Source organism: Marmota flaviventris, chromosome 1 (genome assembly GCF_047511675.1).
Source record: "Marmota flaviventris isolate mMarFla1 chromosome 1, mMarFla1.hap1, whole genome shotgun sequence".
Classification (NCBI taxonomy): Eukaryota; Metazoa; Chordata; class Mammalia; order Rodentia; family Sciuridae; genus Marmota; species Marmota flaviventris.
Genome location: NC_092498.1, coordinates 200,178,476 through 200,194,692, shown reverse-complemented (window position 1 = coordinate 200,194,692; position 16,217 = coordinate 200,178,476). Strand labels below are relative to the sequence as shown.

The window sequence follows — 16,217 nt, the reverse complement described above, 5'->3', positions numbered from 1 at the left end:
CTGTGAGCTGCGTGGACCCAAAGGGCAAAACTGGGTGAAGGTGAGTGTTCGAGTTATGCTGACCACTGCGGCCACCACTCGCAACCCACTGCCACCCAGCAGTCTCTGCCGTGGCCCAGTGAGAGCCCAAGGCTCTGTGGAATGTGAAGTTGGAACTATTGTGAAAATAGTAGCAGGTAGAAGGGTGAGGTCAGGGGCAGAGGACAGACAGCTAAAGGAAAAAAGGATGTGTAGAGAGACGAGAGAGGAGAAACACAGATAAAGAATCCTCACCAGAAGTTCCCAGGCATCTTGGCAAGCCTCGTTTTGAAGTTGTGGCTTTCAAACAAATGGGACTATGCAAAGGCAACATCAAGCTCTTGGGATCCTTTGCCTTCTCTCTGTCACTGGACCTGCCCACACGCTTCTCTCCCAGTCCCGGGAGGTCCTGTCTGACCCTGCTATATGTATCCAGGGGTTAGGGTCTCATTTACTGTATGTCCCCAGGGCCTAGGATTCCATTTAGCACAGAGAGCATGCTACATATATTAGCTGTGCAATAAAATAATCCTCAGAGGTCCCCAGGGACTGAAGGGACAAGAGAGGGATAGGTTCATATAGAGCACCCCTGGGGTTGAGCACACGGATGGGAGACACTGGTCCCTGCCATCCTGGGGCTCCATGCCTGGTGCTCATGGGAAACTACATGGCAGGGCCCTGGCTTCCTGTGGACATTGCCATTGTTGCTAGGACCTCAGCAGCCCCAGGACCTGTCCTCTTTCAGGCCCCTCCTTATCTGACCCAGCCCTTGCCTCAGCTCTGGGGTTCTGTGAAGCTGAGCCCATGCTGACAGGAGGGAGATGAGGCCCTCGGTGCTCCAGGGCACAGATGCCAGCGGAGCCTGCATGCCAAGCTGCTGGATGACGTGTTGCGTTTGCTCGGGGCAGCGGGGCAGCAAGGTGTAAAGAAAAAGGCCAAGGGACAGGAGTTGTACTGACTTTATTCCCCTTCGCTCTTCTCACTCTCACCCTGCTGTCCCCCACATTCTGGGGCTGCAGGGCACCCACACCTAGGCCCCTGTGAAGGGCACTGTGGAGCTTGTGGCAGCACAAGCCAGGGTCACAGGCTCAGGTTCTGAGCCCAGTCCTGGCTCCTAGAACTGTGGTCAAGGGGCTGGAGGCCCACCTCTCACGCTCACCATCCCCCACAGCTGGCCCAAGACCACAGTTCCCAGGGAAGCCGAGGCGGTGGCAGGCCCAGGCTCTGCCACCTGAGATCTGGTCCAACAGACTGGAAAAAAACCCAGCTGCACAGAGGAATCCCAGCAGTTCCACCCCAGGTGATGATCCCCAGCCTCCCTTTCCCCAGCCCCCTCACACCAACACCTGGGTACTCAGCAATTTGTCTTAAAAAGAAAACTAAAGGCTGATAAAACGAGAACCCCAATCCACACCGGCACTGCTGAGGTTCCATTATTGCTTCTGGCCTTGTGGTCTGACCGGAAAGGTGTTCCCCCTCAACACGGGCCCAAGATGAAGACAACGTTTAGCACCAGGAACACAGGGCCTCCCAGGAGAGGGGCTGGCCATGCCCACCTACAGCTACAGTGACCATTTTGACAAGTGCCCAGCCAGTTGCCTGGACCCCCTTGCCTACCTCTACAGAGGACACGTACAAGACCAGGAAATCCAGCTCCTGGCACACGGTTTCTCTGCCATTTCCCTGCCTTTGACCTCTGCTTGCTAAAATATGGCGGGACAGACTGCAGGTCAACTCAGGCTGAAGGAGGGCCATGGAAGACCCTAGTGCCAGTGATGAATTGGAGAAGCCATGGGGTACCTGCCTACAGCCCACATGGGGAGATCCACTTTGGGGGGGAAATGTGAGCCAGCTCTAAAGAGCTGCCAGGCACTGGGGCCAGAGGTTAGAAATAACAAGTGGGAGGGAAGGGGACCCTGAGGACATCACGGAAGCCCAGAGATCAAGGGGGATGGGGGAGGAAGAAAAGCTATGTAAAGCAGGAGGCTGCAAGGCTCAGCCCTGACTCTGCAAGTTGCTGGAACCTCATCCCCGGGAAGGGGCTTCTCTCCCAGAGGACACACAGGGGTGCCTGAGGGTCTATCTATAGACTCTGGTTGGTATTGCTCCAACAGCAGTCTCAGACTCAGGCAGGCCAGGGAAGGGCCCAAGCACCGGGAAGCTGCAGGAATTGCCCCTCCAAGCCCAAAATAACTAGCGTGGTGTGGCTTGGACTATAGATCCTCAAATCATTCGGGCACCTTGGGCCTGCCCACATCTGTACAGAATAAAGTGCTTCGTTTATTGATGATTAAAATGTCCCCAGCCCTCTGCCCCCCCGCGCCATGGGCCTCCAAGAAGGTCAGAGGGGTTCAGTTCCTCTACCAGTCCCTTGGGCCCAGGCCTCTTCCCACTCCAGCTGTACTGGGAAGGTGGTGGGTGGTGTGGGGGGAGAATTGGGGGTGTAAGGTGCAAAGAGTATAACAAACAAAAATCTAAGAAACACAATAGGAAAGAGCTTAACTAGGAAACATGTAGCTTATGGAACCTTCCTCCCACTTTTAAAGGTAGGAATAAAGACGTTAAATGACAACAAAAAAAGGTATCCTATTAGTAGTGCCTGCCTCCTGGGGCAAGCATTGGGCACAGGCTGGGCTCCCCCAGGGCCTGAACATGCAGGCTCCTCTCACAGGCAGGTCTGTGGGTGCCCACCCATCAGTGCAGAGACCCTGGAGGGGCATGGAGCCAGCTGGGCAGGTCGTGGCTAGGCCTAGGGAGGGGATGAGGCCTGGAGCTAGCCTTTGGGGAGCTGACAGACTCAGACATATGTGCACGTCTCCTGGTGTAGGTAATATAGCCAGGGTAGCTGGGAAAGGACAGGGGTGCTCTATGAACAGCAGCCCTCTCCCCTCCCCACTGATAGCACCTTGGAACCCTAAAATGTTTGCCTAAGCCTCCTGGGGCCCTGCCCCTGGGGTCTCAGCCATTTGCAGGGACTCCTTGACTGCAACCCCAGTGAGAAGGTGCTGCAGAAAGTCAGCCTGTCTGCCTACCCAGGGCCTGGCCCACAGCAACTGAGGTCCAGCAACTCTGGGACACCTCCCAGACTTGGGGCCCCGGGTGCAGTGTGGTGCAGGTTGGTGATCTCTGTGCCTGATAGCAAGGGTATAAATGAGTAAAGCAAATCCTTGGGGGCCAGCCCCCACCTGGCGTACTACACAGGGAATAGAACTGGGTCTGCACCTGGCTACTTCCCATCCCACATGCTCACAGATGTCCAGTCTCAAGGCCCTGCCTCTGTGTCCACAGCCCTCAGATCGGGTACACAACTTCTCCAGGGGGAGCTGATACTCCAACTTCTCCCCAAAGCCTCCAAGGTGATGGGGCAAGTTAGGGGCCCAGAGGAGGTGAGGATGAATTACTGAGGCTAACCTAGGCCCAGCCTGGCTCAGGACTCAGAGCCATGACCAGCCATACCTGTGGCTCATGCTCAGGCCCCTCCCTCCCACTGTACCTGCTGCCTCCAGCACCCCCCTCACCTGGAGGGGGTGCTGCAAACTATCTTTTATCCTTCACTTTCAAAAAAAGAAAAAAAAAAAAAAGTAAAGGCTTCAAAAAGTTGCAGAAAGGGGGGCACTTCGGAGTGAGGTGTCCTCCACCAGCTCTGGGGGGCTGCCAGCCTGCGCGCCCCTCGGGGTCAGGGCCTCCGGGGCAGCGGCCCCAGGAAGGAGGGGAGGGCAGCGGGGTCCCTCCTGGAGCAGCCCTGGGCTCCAGGTCCCGCAGGAGCGCTGGGTCAGTTGTTGGCGTCCACCCTGCCGCCGCCGTGGGCCGTGGTGGGGAAGAGTGGTGGCGGAGGTGGCAGGTGCGGTGGCCCCGGGAGGAGGGCCAGCGTGTGCGCGGGCGGGGCAGTGGGCAGGCCGGGGGCCGGGGACCCGTCGGTGGCCAGCGGGTGGCTGACACGGAAGCACTTCTCCTTGTGGGCCTTGAGCATGTTGGAGAAGCGGAAACGCTGGCCGCAGACGTCGCACGGGTACGGCTTCTCGCCCGTGTGCGTGCGCCGGTGCCGCTTCATGTTGGGCCGGCTGGTGAAGCTCTTGCCGCAGATCTCGCAGATGTAAGGTTTCTCCCCTGGGGTTGGGGTGGGCAGCACGGTGTCACGGGGGTGGAGGGGTGGTCGCCATGCCCAAGCCTGGGCCAGCTTCTCTGCCCCATCGAACCCCGGGGGGGGACAACCTCAGCACTCTCGGGTCCTCCCCACCTAGGATCATTTTTGTGCCAAGGCTCACACAAGCCTGGGCAGAAGGAAGGATGCCCTGCTGAGCCTCATACAGAATGGGAAACTGAGACCCAGAGTTGAGAAGAGCACGGCCAAGGCCATCTCAGGCATCTTGAGAAGGGGGCAGGTCCAGCCCACCCCTGGGGGCGGCCTCACCTGTGTGGGTCTTCATGTGCTCATCAAAGTACTGCTTCATGTTGAAGTCCTTGCCACACCACTGGCACATGAACTGCTTGTGGCCGATGTGGATGCTCATGTGTGACCGCAGCTGGTATTTGTACTGGAAGCGCTCATTGCAGTTCTGGGGGTAGGGGTGGGTGAGGCCCGGGGCAGAGAAGAGCAGCCTTCAGGGAGGGACCAGCTACCCCTGGCCCCAGCGCCAAAGACAGACATGGGGCAGGGGCTCCTGGCCAAGGAGGTGAGGCGCTGAGGCAGTACTAGGGGAGGCCAAGGGCATGCAGGAGTCGGGCTGAGATCAGGGGTCAGAAACAGCAGAGGGTCCCAGCCATAAAGCCCAAAGCCCCTCATCCTTCCTCTCCCAAGGGCCCGCATCCCACCTGCAGCTCTGCATCTCCATCTGTCCTCCCAGCAGGGAGGCTCCTTTCTCCACCTCTCCCCCAAGCCCACAGACTTCCAACCCCCAACATGGGCTGGGCCGGGGTGGGGAAAAGGCAAGGTGTGGGTGGAGCAGGGGAGGGGCCCTGCCATCAGAGGGGGGGCATCTCTGGTTCCTGCATTCCATTTCCTGTCTCCCCCCCCCCCCCACACACACACCTCTGGTATTAAGCTGCTGGGATCCCCACCCTCCTGGATGGTTCCTGGGCAGGACAGGCAGGAGACATGTGCTCACCTCACATCTGAAGGGCTTCTCCCCCGAGTGCTGCAGGGAGTGCACCTTGAGGGACATGCTGCGCTTGAAGGACTTCCCACAGGTCTCACAGGTGAAGGGCATGTCCTTGGTGTGGGCTGGAGGTGGGCACCGTGGCCGTCACATCTCAGGGGCCTGCCTGAGCACCCCCGCATTGGGCCACACCCCACTTCCTGGGGCATCCCGCACCACCACCCATTCCTGGGGACTGACAGTGGCACTGAGCTCCAAGGACCGCAGGCTTTACCAGAGATGGCATGCATCAAGGCCCCAGCCTCTGGACCTCAATAGTAACCCACCAAATCTGTGGATGGATGAGGTCCAAAACACCTTTCAAAGACGATCTGGGAGGAGGCAACTGGTGATAGAGAAGAGCCTCCACTCCCACCCTCTGAGCTCAGAGCTCACTAAGCCTCGTGGTTACCCAGCATGCTCCTGGCTTAGACCCTGGGGGTGAGGGGTACCTCCCTTAGTTCACAATGGAAGGCCCCCAGGACTCTCCAGTGGAGAAATGGAGCAGGGCCTGGCCACAGACCTGCGCTCCACCTTGACCGCCCTTTCTCAAACCCTGGGCCCAGACTAGTCAAGGTAGGGAGGGCCATATGGTCACTAGGCACCCAGCCAGGCCCACCTAGAGGGAGTGGGCAGCCTTTCCCAAGGCAATGGGGTGGCCAACACACACCCAAGGGGCCTCCTTACTGTGTCCAGGTGTGAGCCCTGGGGGAGGTTGCATTCAGAGAAGACTGAAGCCCTGTGAGGGCCAGAAGTTGAGAAAAAATCAGAGGCACAGCTGCTGTGAAACCGAGAGAGGACCTGTGCCTGTCCATGTGGCACTTTGTATAATTTAGAAAAAGGTGTTCCCTTCCTTGGGTGGACATAACCCCCTGCCAGGACACACAGCCTGGTTAGCAGCATGCCAGCTGGATTCCAGTTTTCACCTGCCATTTTATCCAACCATCCTGTGCAATAAGCAACCTGGCCAACTGTACATAAAACCCCTGGCTCCAGAGCCTGTCTAGGTCACAGCAGCCTCCCAAGCTTCCAGCTGAGAAGGGCCTCCTTACCCCTTCACATTATCCTCCAATTGGAGTCCTCCCATCCGCCTGGATGGAAAGTCCTGCCCAGCACACCTAGTAGCTGAGCCTCCTCTCTCCATAGCCTGCACCTCACCAGCCTGGACTTACCCACCATGTGCTTGCGCACGTGGGCCATGGTGTAGAACTTCTTCTCACAGATCTCGCACGAGAACTTCTTCTCCGCGTAGCCATGCACGATCTTGTTGTGCTCGTGAAGGGACCAGAGCTTTTTGAAAGCTTTGCCACACGTCACACACTGCAGGGTGAGAGGACTTTAGGCCCTGGGTCCCTATCAGGACCCTATGGGGGTGGACAAGATGCCCCTCTCTGGCCTGCATCCCACCAGAGCTGGGAGGCGACCCTGCCACCTGCTGGCTCACACCCCCAGGGTCACACCGGGCCCTCCTCCTTCCCTCAGTCACCTCTTCCAGGAGGAAACCCTCTGTGCTCAGGGGACAGAGCTTCTCTGCAGAGGGGAGATCCCACTGGCTGAAGGGCTGCCTGAGGTAGGCAGCTCCACAGCTCATGGGGAAGCCCCTCAGGATGCGACCCGACAGAGCTGAGGCATGATCACTGCTGGCCCTGGCTGGGACCTGGCTCTGACACCGTGGAGATCCATCCCCCAGAGGATGGGTCCTTAGGGGGTCAGCCAGGGAGGCCTGCCCGAGGCAGAGGCGCCAAGTCCTACCAGGCCACAGAGGGGCCGTTCCACTGGACCCTGCCCTACCCATCCCTGCAAAGCACCCAGAGCACTCATGGCTAGGCCAGGATGCTGGCTGTCAGGATCCCCAGGTGGGGAGGGGGCTCAGGTGTGCGGCAGGTAGAGCCAAAGGGCAGCCCGGGGGTAGGCAAGTAGGAACAGGTGCATAGGAGTAGGGCCAGGTCCCAGCTTCACTCCCAAACAGTGCTGTCTCCTCGGGGCACTGCAATTAGCAATTAGCACAGGCAATTAGTACCTACTGCTTCCTCTCCCCCTTCTGGGCCAGAAAAGGTAAAAGCCACGTGGGGGGACTGGGCTGTCCCTGTGCCACACCCACCCTAAGGAATTAGACTGGCACAGACTCATACTGGACAAGACCTGGCAACCAGCCCAGCTCTCCAGCTTGGCCCCAGCAGGCCTTGCTCTTCCCAAACTTCTTATCCCTTTTTCCTCAGCCGAGGAGCTGAGTACAGGTGTTTCCCTGGCTGGTCTGTCCCCTGATCTGCACAGTGCTCTACTGGACAAACCTTTCTTTCATGTGTACTTATGTGCAGTGCACAACCTGTGAAACCATATAAGACGGCCCGGATGGCCTTTCTGCAGCCCTCAGGATTTATTAAAACACTGACTCGATGCTCCTCAGACTTGGCTGTCCCATGGCCTCATGTGCTCAGTTCTCTGCTCACATCCTCCCATGTCCACATTCACCTTTGCTCCTCTGGCCAAGGGTACTGTCTATGCCTGTCCTCTCCATGTTAGAGCCCAGCTCTGCCCACCTCTCCCAGAAAACTCCCAGTACTATCCCTGAGAACCTGGGCCCTGCCTTCCTTCCTGGGCTGGTCTCCGCAGACCACCTGGGCAGTGCCGCCAGCAAGGTGGGGTGTGGGAACCCGCCCTGAGGCCCACCTGGATGTTGCGCTCACAGTCCGTCTGCCGGTGCAGCAGCAGCTCGCTCTCCAGCAGGAAGCGCTTGCCACACTGGTCGCAGATCTGCATGCGGCTGTGGGTCACGTTCATGTGTTTCTCCAGGTACCAGCGGTTGTTGAAGACCCGTGGGCACTTCTGGCATGGGTGGTGCTGCTTCTCCTCCAGCTTCACCTTGGCCCCCAGCCCGTCGGTGGCTGGTGACCCACGGGCGGGTGCAGGGGCCACTCCAGTGGGCTTCGGCCGCTTCCCACCCCGCCGCCCAGCCTCCTCAGGCTCAGCGGTGCCCCGGCGCCGGGCATTCTCCCGGGACCTCGTGGCCATTCGACTGTGGGCAGGGGGGTCTGCTCGGCTGCCCTGGCGCCCCCCGGTCCCCACTGGCCCCTGCCCACCTTCGGCCTCTCCTTCCTCCTCCTCGTCTTCCTCCTCCTCCTCTGAGCTCTCTGGATCCTGCTCACTGTGCCCTTCCTCTTCCTCCTCTTCTTCCTCTGGCTCTGTGTGCGCCTCCTCCTCCTCCTCGTCCTCCTCCTCTCCCTGGCTGCCACCCTCCTCCTCCTCCTCCTCTTCCTCCTCCTCTCCCCCTCCACTGCCACCACCCTCCTCCTCCTCCTCCTCCTCCTCATCATCATCAGCCTCCTCCTCCTCCGAGTGTCTCTGCAGCCTGTCCTCCCGGCCCAGCACCATGGTGGCCGGGTTTGCCCCAGTGCCCGGTTTCCCCTCGGGCCCTGTGGACACGTGCAGCGTCTGGTTGTTGAGGTTCACCTCCACGATGATCTGGGACTGCTCCTGGCGACTGTAGCTGCCAGGGCCCCCGAGCTCCTCCTCCAGCTCCTCACCACCCTCCAGCTTGCAGAGGCTGGCCGGGGGCCCTCTGGCCTCTTCAGTACCTCCCTCTTTTTCCTCCTTGAAAAAAGGCTGGGCTGGCCCAATGGTGGCGGGCACTGTGCCAGCAGCGGTCCCAGCCCCGTCCTCCACACGCACCGAGTAGGGGTCGGGGCCCTCACGGGCATAGATCTTGGGCAGGCCCGGGGTGTCAGCCTCCTGCTTGATGTCACAGTAGTAGGGTGGCGTGGCTGGGGTGCAGCTGGCCGTCGGCTGGGCGAGAGCCACGGTGCCTTGGCCCGGGGGTCCGAGGGAGCGGGCGTCCAGCAGCTCCTGGCAGGACGCGGCAATGTCGGCCATCTGCAGCAAGGAGGCGGCACTGAGCACCTCGTGGACGTTGGTGGCGTTGACCAGCAGCTTGGACGTGTAGATGAAGTTGAGGATCTGCTGCAGGCCGCCCGGCGCCAGCGCCTCCAGGGACAGCTCCACGCGCTGCAGCTGCTTGTTCTGGGTGAAGAGCGAGTGGAAGAACTGGCTGTAGGCGGCCAGCACGCCCTTGTGAGCCGGGAAGACGCTGCGCTGGGGCACCAGCACCAGGTCCACGTCACAGAGGTCGGGCTGGAAGAGCCGCTGCTCGTTCAGACGGCCCATCAAGCAGGCGAAGTGCAGCGCCACGTCCTCCACCAGCGAGAACTCCACCGCTGGTGAGTCGGTTGTCTTCTCAACCAGCAACTGCGGAGGCAGAGGCATGGCAGAGGTCAAGGGCAGCGGCCCCTGCCCACCCACAGCTGAGCCCGCTATCAGGGAGGGAGGCAGCCCATCTCCTGGCTCCACCCTGCGAGGAAGGAGTCCAAGCTGAGCAAGGAGGTGGAGGGCGGGTGCCAGCCTGGGCCAGCTGCCTGCAGAACTCAGACCCCCCAGGCTGAAGATGAGCTCCTGGGCCAGCCAGGAACTTTCCTGGGCCTGGGGGGCTCTTCCTCTGTGAATGGGAAGAGTCAGATAGGAAGGGAACAGGAGGAAAGGTGACTTTGGTGACACCCATTCAGGTTTGCAGGGCAGATGGGGTGTCCTGGGAGGCAGGACTTTGAGTGCTAGAACCAGGAGAGTCCCAGGCAAACCTAGAAGGATCCTGCTCACTGTGCCCTTCCTCTTCCTCCAACACACCCCTTCAGCCTTTCCTGAGCCTCGTGGATTCCCCCTCAACTACTCACACATGGGAAGAAAAGCCGGCCCAACCCAAGCACCTCGAGAACAGGAGTCAGGCGAGCTCGCTCACTCACTGCCCGGCCTCTGCTGACCACCAGGCAGCACCCAGGGCCCCTTCCCTTGCCAGTAGTGGGCCCAGGCCCAAGGGCTGCAGAAGACTTTGTGACGTTTCTCTCCCTCACCCTGTTCCTGTAGCCCTCCCAAGGAGGCTGGAGAGCTCCAGAGCTCACTCATTGCTCTGCTGCGCCCCTTTGCCCATGGCCCAGCAGCTCCCTGTCAGGGATAGCCCAGGCCCAGAGGCTCCAGGATGGCCCTACCTTGGAGGCCACCCACCTGGCGAGCCCTGGGGAGGCCCTCAAGGTCTGATAGGTCAGACTCTGAGGCCCAGGGAGCCATATTCAGAACATATGAATTACCCTGAATAGGAGCCAACCCACCATCCGTGGCCCCGACACAGCAGACTCCCCAGAAGATGGGGGTGCAGACGGACAGCCTGCCCAGTTCCAGTGCACAGCAGATGTTCCATTAGTATCCGCTGACTCCCTGCTGGGCAGACCAACCCCACAGATTCTAGGTTCTGACTGGCCTCGGGCCTTCTCAGCTGGGCAGAGCCTCCCTCATTTGAGGTACTTTGCCCCAAAGCCACAAAACCAGTAGCTCCTTAGAGGACCTGAGATGGGCCCTGCCTCCTGCCATCCTTCCTTGTCTGGGGCAGCAGCGGGTGGGCCCAGACTGGGCAGGCATGATGATGTCCAGCCCAACTCCACAGTCACCTGAATGAGTACAGCCTCGGGATGAAACTTAACAAGCTAGCAAGGGCCACCTGCTTCTAGCCATACCCTGGACCCTGCCCCCTGCAGCCACAGTCCAGAGCAGCATCCACGCTGCGCTCTCTCAGATCCTAGTTTGGCCAGGCCACAAGCCATGGACACCATCTTCCTTGAGTTCTCCCACCATACCCTTTCCCCCAGCCAAGAAGCCACCATCGCCCCCCCCCCCCTTTGTCCTAGACCTGCTGGCCTGTCCAAGCCTGGCCAATCTAACTAGGACGTGGCACCAAGCCCCTCCCATCTCCCTCCTCTGACTCATTCTGATTCATCTTCTGGGATCAACCTCTACTGCACAGATGGGGAAACCAAGGCTCAGAATGGCAAGGTCCACAGTCCAGAGCCCTGGCCTCCCAGCTTGGCCAAGCCATGTCTGCCTTGCTGGACGGGGCACTATTTCCTGTGATCAGATGACTGGCTAAGCAGGAGGAGGCTTCTCCCAGCCAGGGACCAGTGGTACTTCCCCAAACTCCACTCAACCCTCCACCTGCCACCTCTTCCCCAGAGCCACTGCCCCACACGTCAGTGAAGGGTCAGGGAACAATTTAGGCAGGGACAGGGTCTCCTTAGGGCCTCCAGGGAAAGCAGCCTGAGTAAGGGCTCCCCAAAGCCAGGCCATTTAGGGGTAGCCCATTTCAGATCAGGAGGCTCCATCCCTTCTGTTCGGCCATTATGAAACACCCTTCCGTGCGCCCCAGCCCTCTGGCCTCAGGAGGGAGAGGAGGGCAGTGACTCCATCCTAAGGCCGTCCGCCCAGTCACGATAGTCACATCCTGGGCACAGAGATGCTGCCGGAATCCCTAAGTGGCAGCCCCTCAGCAGGGCACAGCTGCTCCCTGTATGGCCCCTCCTCTGCGGTGGCCACCAGCTGTGCTGGCCTCCCCAGCCAGATGTGCCAGTACTCTGAAGCTGGGGATGCCCCTCCCCATCTGGCTGTGCCAGCTGCAGCCACACACCCCAGCCCCAGCCCAGGCCACTCTCCTGGCAAAGATGCAGGACCAGGAGGGTGGTCAGGCACCCTGGGGCCAGGGGATCTCATGCCCTTAAGCCCTTCCCAAGTCAGAAGACACCTGCTGAAGCTGCAGAGCTACACCTGAGGGGTACTGGCCTCACTTCCAGGAAGGCCCCAGAATGACACCTGGGGCATCCATCTGTGCCTCCCTAAGCTGGTGTCCACCCTTTCATCCCTGGGCAGCAGTGGGTGAGCCCAGGCTGAGCAAGGGGGCACAAGCTGGTGACCTCTAGGATCCTGCTTTTGGTTGTGGGGTGTCTATGCCAGTCTTCTTTGCCCTTGCCTCTCCTCCTCCCCTGGCAAGCAGACCAGAGAGGGCGGGGGACTGGCCCAAGGTCACACAGGAGTTTGGACCGGAGCTAGGGGCACCCCCAGCCCTTGGCCCGAGCCACCCTCAATCCCCAGGCTGGGCGGCTCCAGCGCCCACGTGGCCCAAGGCCCGGGCGGGAATCCGAGTCCCCTTCCCCCCATCACCCAGCCGGAGGGCGGCGCCGTCCCGGGCGCAGGGAAGCGCCCCCTCCGCCCGTGCCGAGCAAGACCTCAGCCTCTCGCGCCGGTGCCCCCACCCCAGGAATTTAACCCCCTCCCCGCCAAGAGCGGCGCGGTAGCGCTGCATTCCGGCCCGCGGGGACCCGGCAGATGGGGTCGGGAAGACCGGGGGAGGGGCAAGATCGCTCCAGCCCTTCACGCGAGCCCGCGGGCCGTGCGTTCGGGAAGGCAGAGCTGGCAGGTGGGCGGATAAGCGGGGGGACAGGCAGGGCCCTGCGTACCATGGTGCCGTGGCGCTGGGGGCTCACAGGGCCCCGCGGGATCGCGCTGCCCCCGGCGGCCGGGCCGGGGCCGCTCCATGAAGCGCCGCGCTGGGGGCCGCCCCCGCGCAGGGCCCCGCGACCATGGCCCCGGGGGCGCGGCCGGGCGGGCGGAGGCGCAGGGCCGCGGCGAGTCGGACGCCGAGCAGCTGCGGCCCGGAGCCTCGGGCGCGGCGGGCGGGGGGCGCGGGGCGCCGATTGGAGCCCGCGCGTCAGCTGGGGCCGCCGTCTGGACGCTTAAAGGGCCAGGCCGTCCTGCGCTCCGGCGGGGGGCGCGGACGCGCGTGGTGGGTGCTGTCCCGCGCAGCCCCCTCTGCCTCGGCCGCCGGCCCCCAACCAGGCCCTCCTGTTCCTATTCGAGCAGCTTGACCCCGGCTCACCCTCCCGCGCCGAGCACCCCCTGTGCCGGGAAGTTCGTCCCGGAATCTAACCTCGATGCCCTCCAGCTGCACCACGGAGGCGGGGCCAGGGTAGGAGGCTGCCTTGAAATCGGGAAGCTGGGCGCGCCTGGCCCCCAACTCGCCGCTGAAAAGACTTCCACCTGCTCCCCCAGAGCGATCCTACGCGGAGGGACCGAGCCCCGCACCCCAGCCTCGCTTGCCACCCCCATCCTGTGGCCTGGGCTGCTGACTTGGGGGTGAGTCTGGGGTCCCCAGGGCAGCCCAGGGCTCATTTTACTCTGTGCCTCCAGGACTTGTCTCTCCTTGATCCATACCTACCTGGTGGCCTACTCTGGAAGCAGCAGATGTAAGACCCCCAAGCACAGTTGCAGTAATTAAATCCTTTAAAGTGACTGGCCCAGAACCAGGAGGAGATGGTGGGACCAGAGAGGTGGGGGCCAGAGGCCCAGGCCCCACTGGGTCCCCCCAGCCTTGTGACCTGATCACTGCTGAGTGGCCTCCCTGCCCAGCCTCTGCTGGGGAGATGCAGCCAGGCTTGCGGAATGCTGCTCTGGCACGGACACCCGTGGGGGCAGGGGGCTGGCTGTTCTGCCAGAGGCTGCAAAGGAACCTTGCCAGACTGAGCAGGCAGCTGGGTGGGGACCATGGGGTACTGGCCCGGCAGAGTCCAGGTGGTGACTGGGGCTACCATTGTGGAGAGGAGGCCTCTATGGGCTTCTCCTTTGGCCCATGTCATCACTCTGATGCCTGTCTGCCCCACCCTGGGTCACCCCAACCCTCTCACACAAGTGCACTTGGTTCACCGACAGGCTTGTGCCAGCTGCAGCAGTATCCCCAGGGATTGCCACCTTGCTCATGGGTGAGCAGGGAATCTAGGGCCTGCCCCGGGATGATTTGTTCTGGGTGTTGGGAGAGGGAATGGAGCAGAGGCAGAGTCCTAGGCTGGCACCGTGAAATAGCCTGATGGCCTGTCCTGTAAGATAGCAAGGGCCAGAATGGGGAGACCCTCAAGAAGGAGGAGGAGAAAATGTCTCAGGGACAGAGATGGGGTCAACAGAATGCCCAGGATAAGGGGAGGAGTGCACATGGTCAATGGAGAGGAGAAGACACACTCACTGGGTAGAAAGAGATGAGATCAGAACGTAAGGGGCCCAAACTGGACATGCCCCTGGAGCTTGGGCATCTAGGAGGCCTCTGGCAGCTGGTTCAGCTCCAAGAGGCCCCTGGCCTACATTGTCTCTTCCCTCCCAACCCGCTTCCTCATCCAATTCAATGTGGATCCTTGCATTACTTGTGAGATGGCAAGGAAGGGGCTGCGAACTGTTTGGTTAGATGTAGACACTGAGGCAGAGTGAGATAAGTCAAGCAGACAGACATCAGGGTCAGAAGCTAAAGAAAAGTGGGGCTGGGAAGCTGGGCACCGTGGCACACACCTGTAATCCCAGAGACTTGGGAGGCTGAGAGGTAGGATTCCAAGTTCAAAGCCAGCCTCAACTCAGGGAGACCCTGTCTCTAAAGAAAAAAAAAAATACAAAAAAGGGCTGGGGATGTGGCTCAGTGGTTAAGTGCCGCAGGGTTCAATCCCTGGTACCAAAACAAAACAAAAAGGCTGAGTGCCACCTCCTGTGGGCTGGAAGGAGCCTGGCTGGGCTGCGTGGGACACTCCTAGACCCACATCCAGCCACAGCTTGGCCAAGAGTGGCCAGTGTGACCAAGGGAGGGAGGCTGGTCCTTTTGAGAATAATCTTGGCTATGGCAATCAGGCTGGAGGAGGGACTGGAGATTGGTGAGAAGGGAGATGGAAGTGCTCAGTGTCCCCAAAGGCTCCAGCTGCTCTCCTCTTGCTTTTTGGGCTGCAGGTCATCGGCTGGGGAGCCCCAGGCAGAGCCTGAGCTCTGTGGGACACTGGTGCCTGGGTACACTAGACCTGTCAAGAAGCCGTGTGAGCGGAGTCTGGTGGACCCAAAGGGCTGCTCCCCTCAGCTGTACTACTGCAGAGCCTGGAAGGAAACAGGGTATCACTGCAGGGAACTGGAGAGATGGGTGCAGTGGGGTCAACACACTCTTTGAGTGGGAGTATGTGGCTGGCGGACAGGCAGCACTGTCTTGGCCTGGTGAGGGACACACAGGGAACTTTACCTCCTGGAGGGGTGGGTGGGACTGAATTGCAGGGAGGAGGATCCTAGACCAGAACTGTGTGCCCCAGGGAGTCCGGAGTCTGCAGAAACACTCACTTGGCAAGGGCAGAGCTCAGTAAGCCACCTGGAGCTGAATGGTGGTGGTCAGTAAAGCCATGCCCCTGCCTCTGAAGTACAGCTCCTGGGATTTCTCGAAACTGCCCAAGTACCTAGCCCTTGGCTTCTCTCTCATGATAAGGAGGCTCCATGCCTCAGATTGTGCTTGGAGTATCCCCAGGCTTGGCTAGATTCACCCCTCCCCCCCAGAACCTGGAAAGAACAAGTTCTGCTTGCGGTAGGGAGGGCAGAGTGCAGGGCTCAGCCTCCCTCCAGGACGTGGAGCTGAGCTGAGGGAGGAAGGAACACAGCATGGGGCTGGTAGGGGCGGCAGGAAAGTTCAAAGCCACCCACTGGGAGCTGACCCAGGGCCTTAGATCTCCTGGGTGTGGGGTTGTGCCTGTGTTGTTCTGCATCGTCTGGGCCCAGCACTAATAGGCTACAGCTGCCCCAGGGTGGGGCCTAATGCAAACCAGCAGCCTGCCTGGTCCCCTTTCCTAGCATCAACATCATGACCTTGGCATTCCAGGCCTTCCTGGCAGCTTGTAGAATCCTCTCCTGCCCTGCTGGTTCAAGAGGAGACCCCAGACTCTCACTAGGGATTCAGCCTGGCCCATCCACCATGAATGTGGTGGGACTCCACGCTTCCTAGAGGTGGTGACCCCTGGGCCACTTTGATAGATGACTGGTTCTAAGCATTTATCCACCACAGATCCTTCAGGCATGAAATGTGAGGTCAGTAGGGTTTTTTCTTCAGCTTCCCCTAGAAATCTGGCCTGGTGGTAGACTTTAGTTGCTGGAGGACCTGGGTGACCTGGGGCTGTTGAAACACTCTGGGCCTGGCCTAATGGGAGGCAGGTCTGAGATGAGCACCCTTAGTTATCTATCACATCTGGTTGCAGCAGTCACACATACCCTTTTAGGGCTCATGAGCTAAGGGGGCCACTGACCGCAGATCAAACGTGCAATCAGAGGCCCAGGGTCAGGGCCCAAGATGCAGAGTACAGGAGTTTGTCCCTGAGACCTCAGGTCACTCCTTCCATGTTTTCACGGCTCTGCCTGGTT

General features: G+C 60.5%; 1 protein-coding gene across 2 annotated transcripts; it reads right to left on the bottom strand.

The window, feature by feature from the left end:
• Positions 1-961: 961 nt before the first annotated feature.
• Positions 962-12,568, bottom strand: Zbtb47 (zinc finger and BTB domain containing 47). 2 transcript variants are annotated; one of them, XM_071600186.1, is made up of 7 exons: positions 12,407-12,568; positions 11,864-11,874; positions 7,824-9,395; positions 6,326-6,473; positions 5,124-5,239; positions 4,430-4,574; positions 962-4,125 (listed from the first exon to the last, which is right to left on the bottom strand). In XM_071600186.1, the coding sequence occupies exons 1-7, from the start codon at positions 12,555-12,557 to the stop codon at positions 3,791-3,793; spliced, it is 2,478 nt and encodes an 825-aa protein (XP_071456287.1). In that variant the 5' UTR covers positions 12,558-12,568; the 3' UTR covers positions 962-3,790. The 2 variants fall into 2 exon arrangements, with proteins under 2 accessions (XP_071456287.1, XP_027788430.2); XM_027932629.2 differs by lacking the exon at positions 11,864-11,874 and having other exon boundaries at positions 12,479-12,541.
• Positions 12,569-16,217: the final 3,649 nt, after the last annotated feature.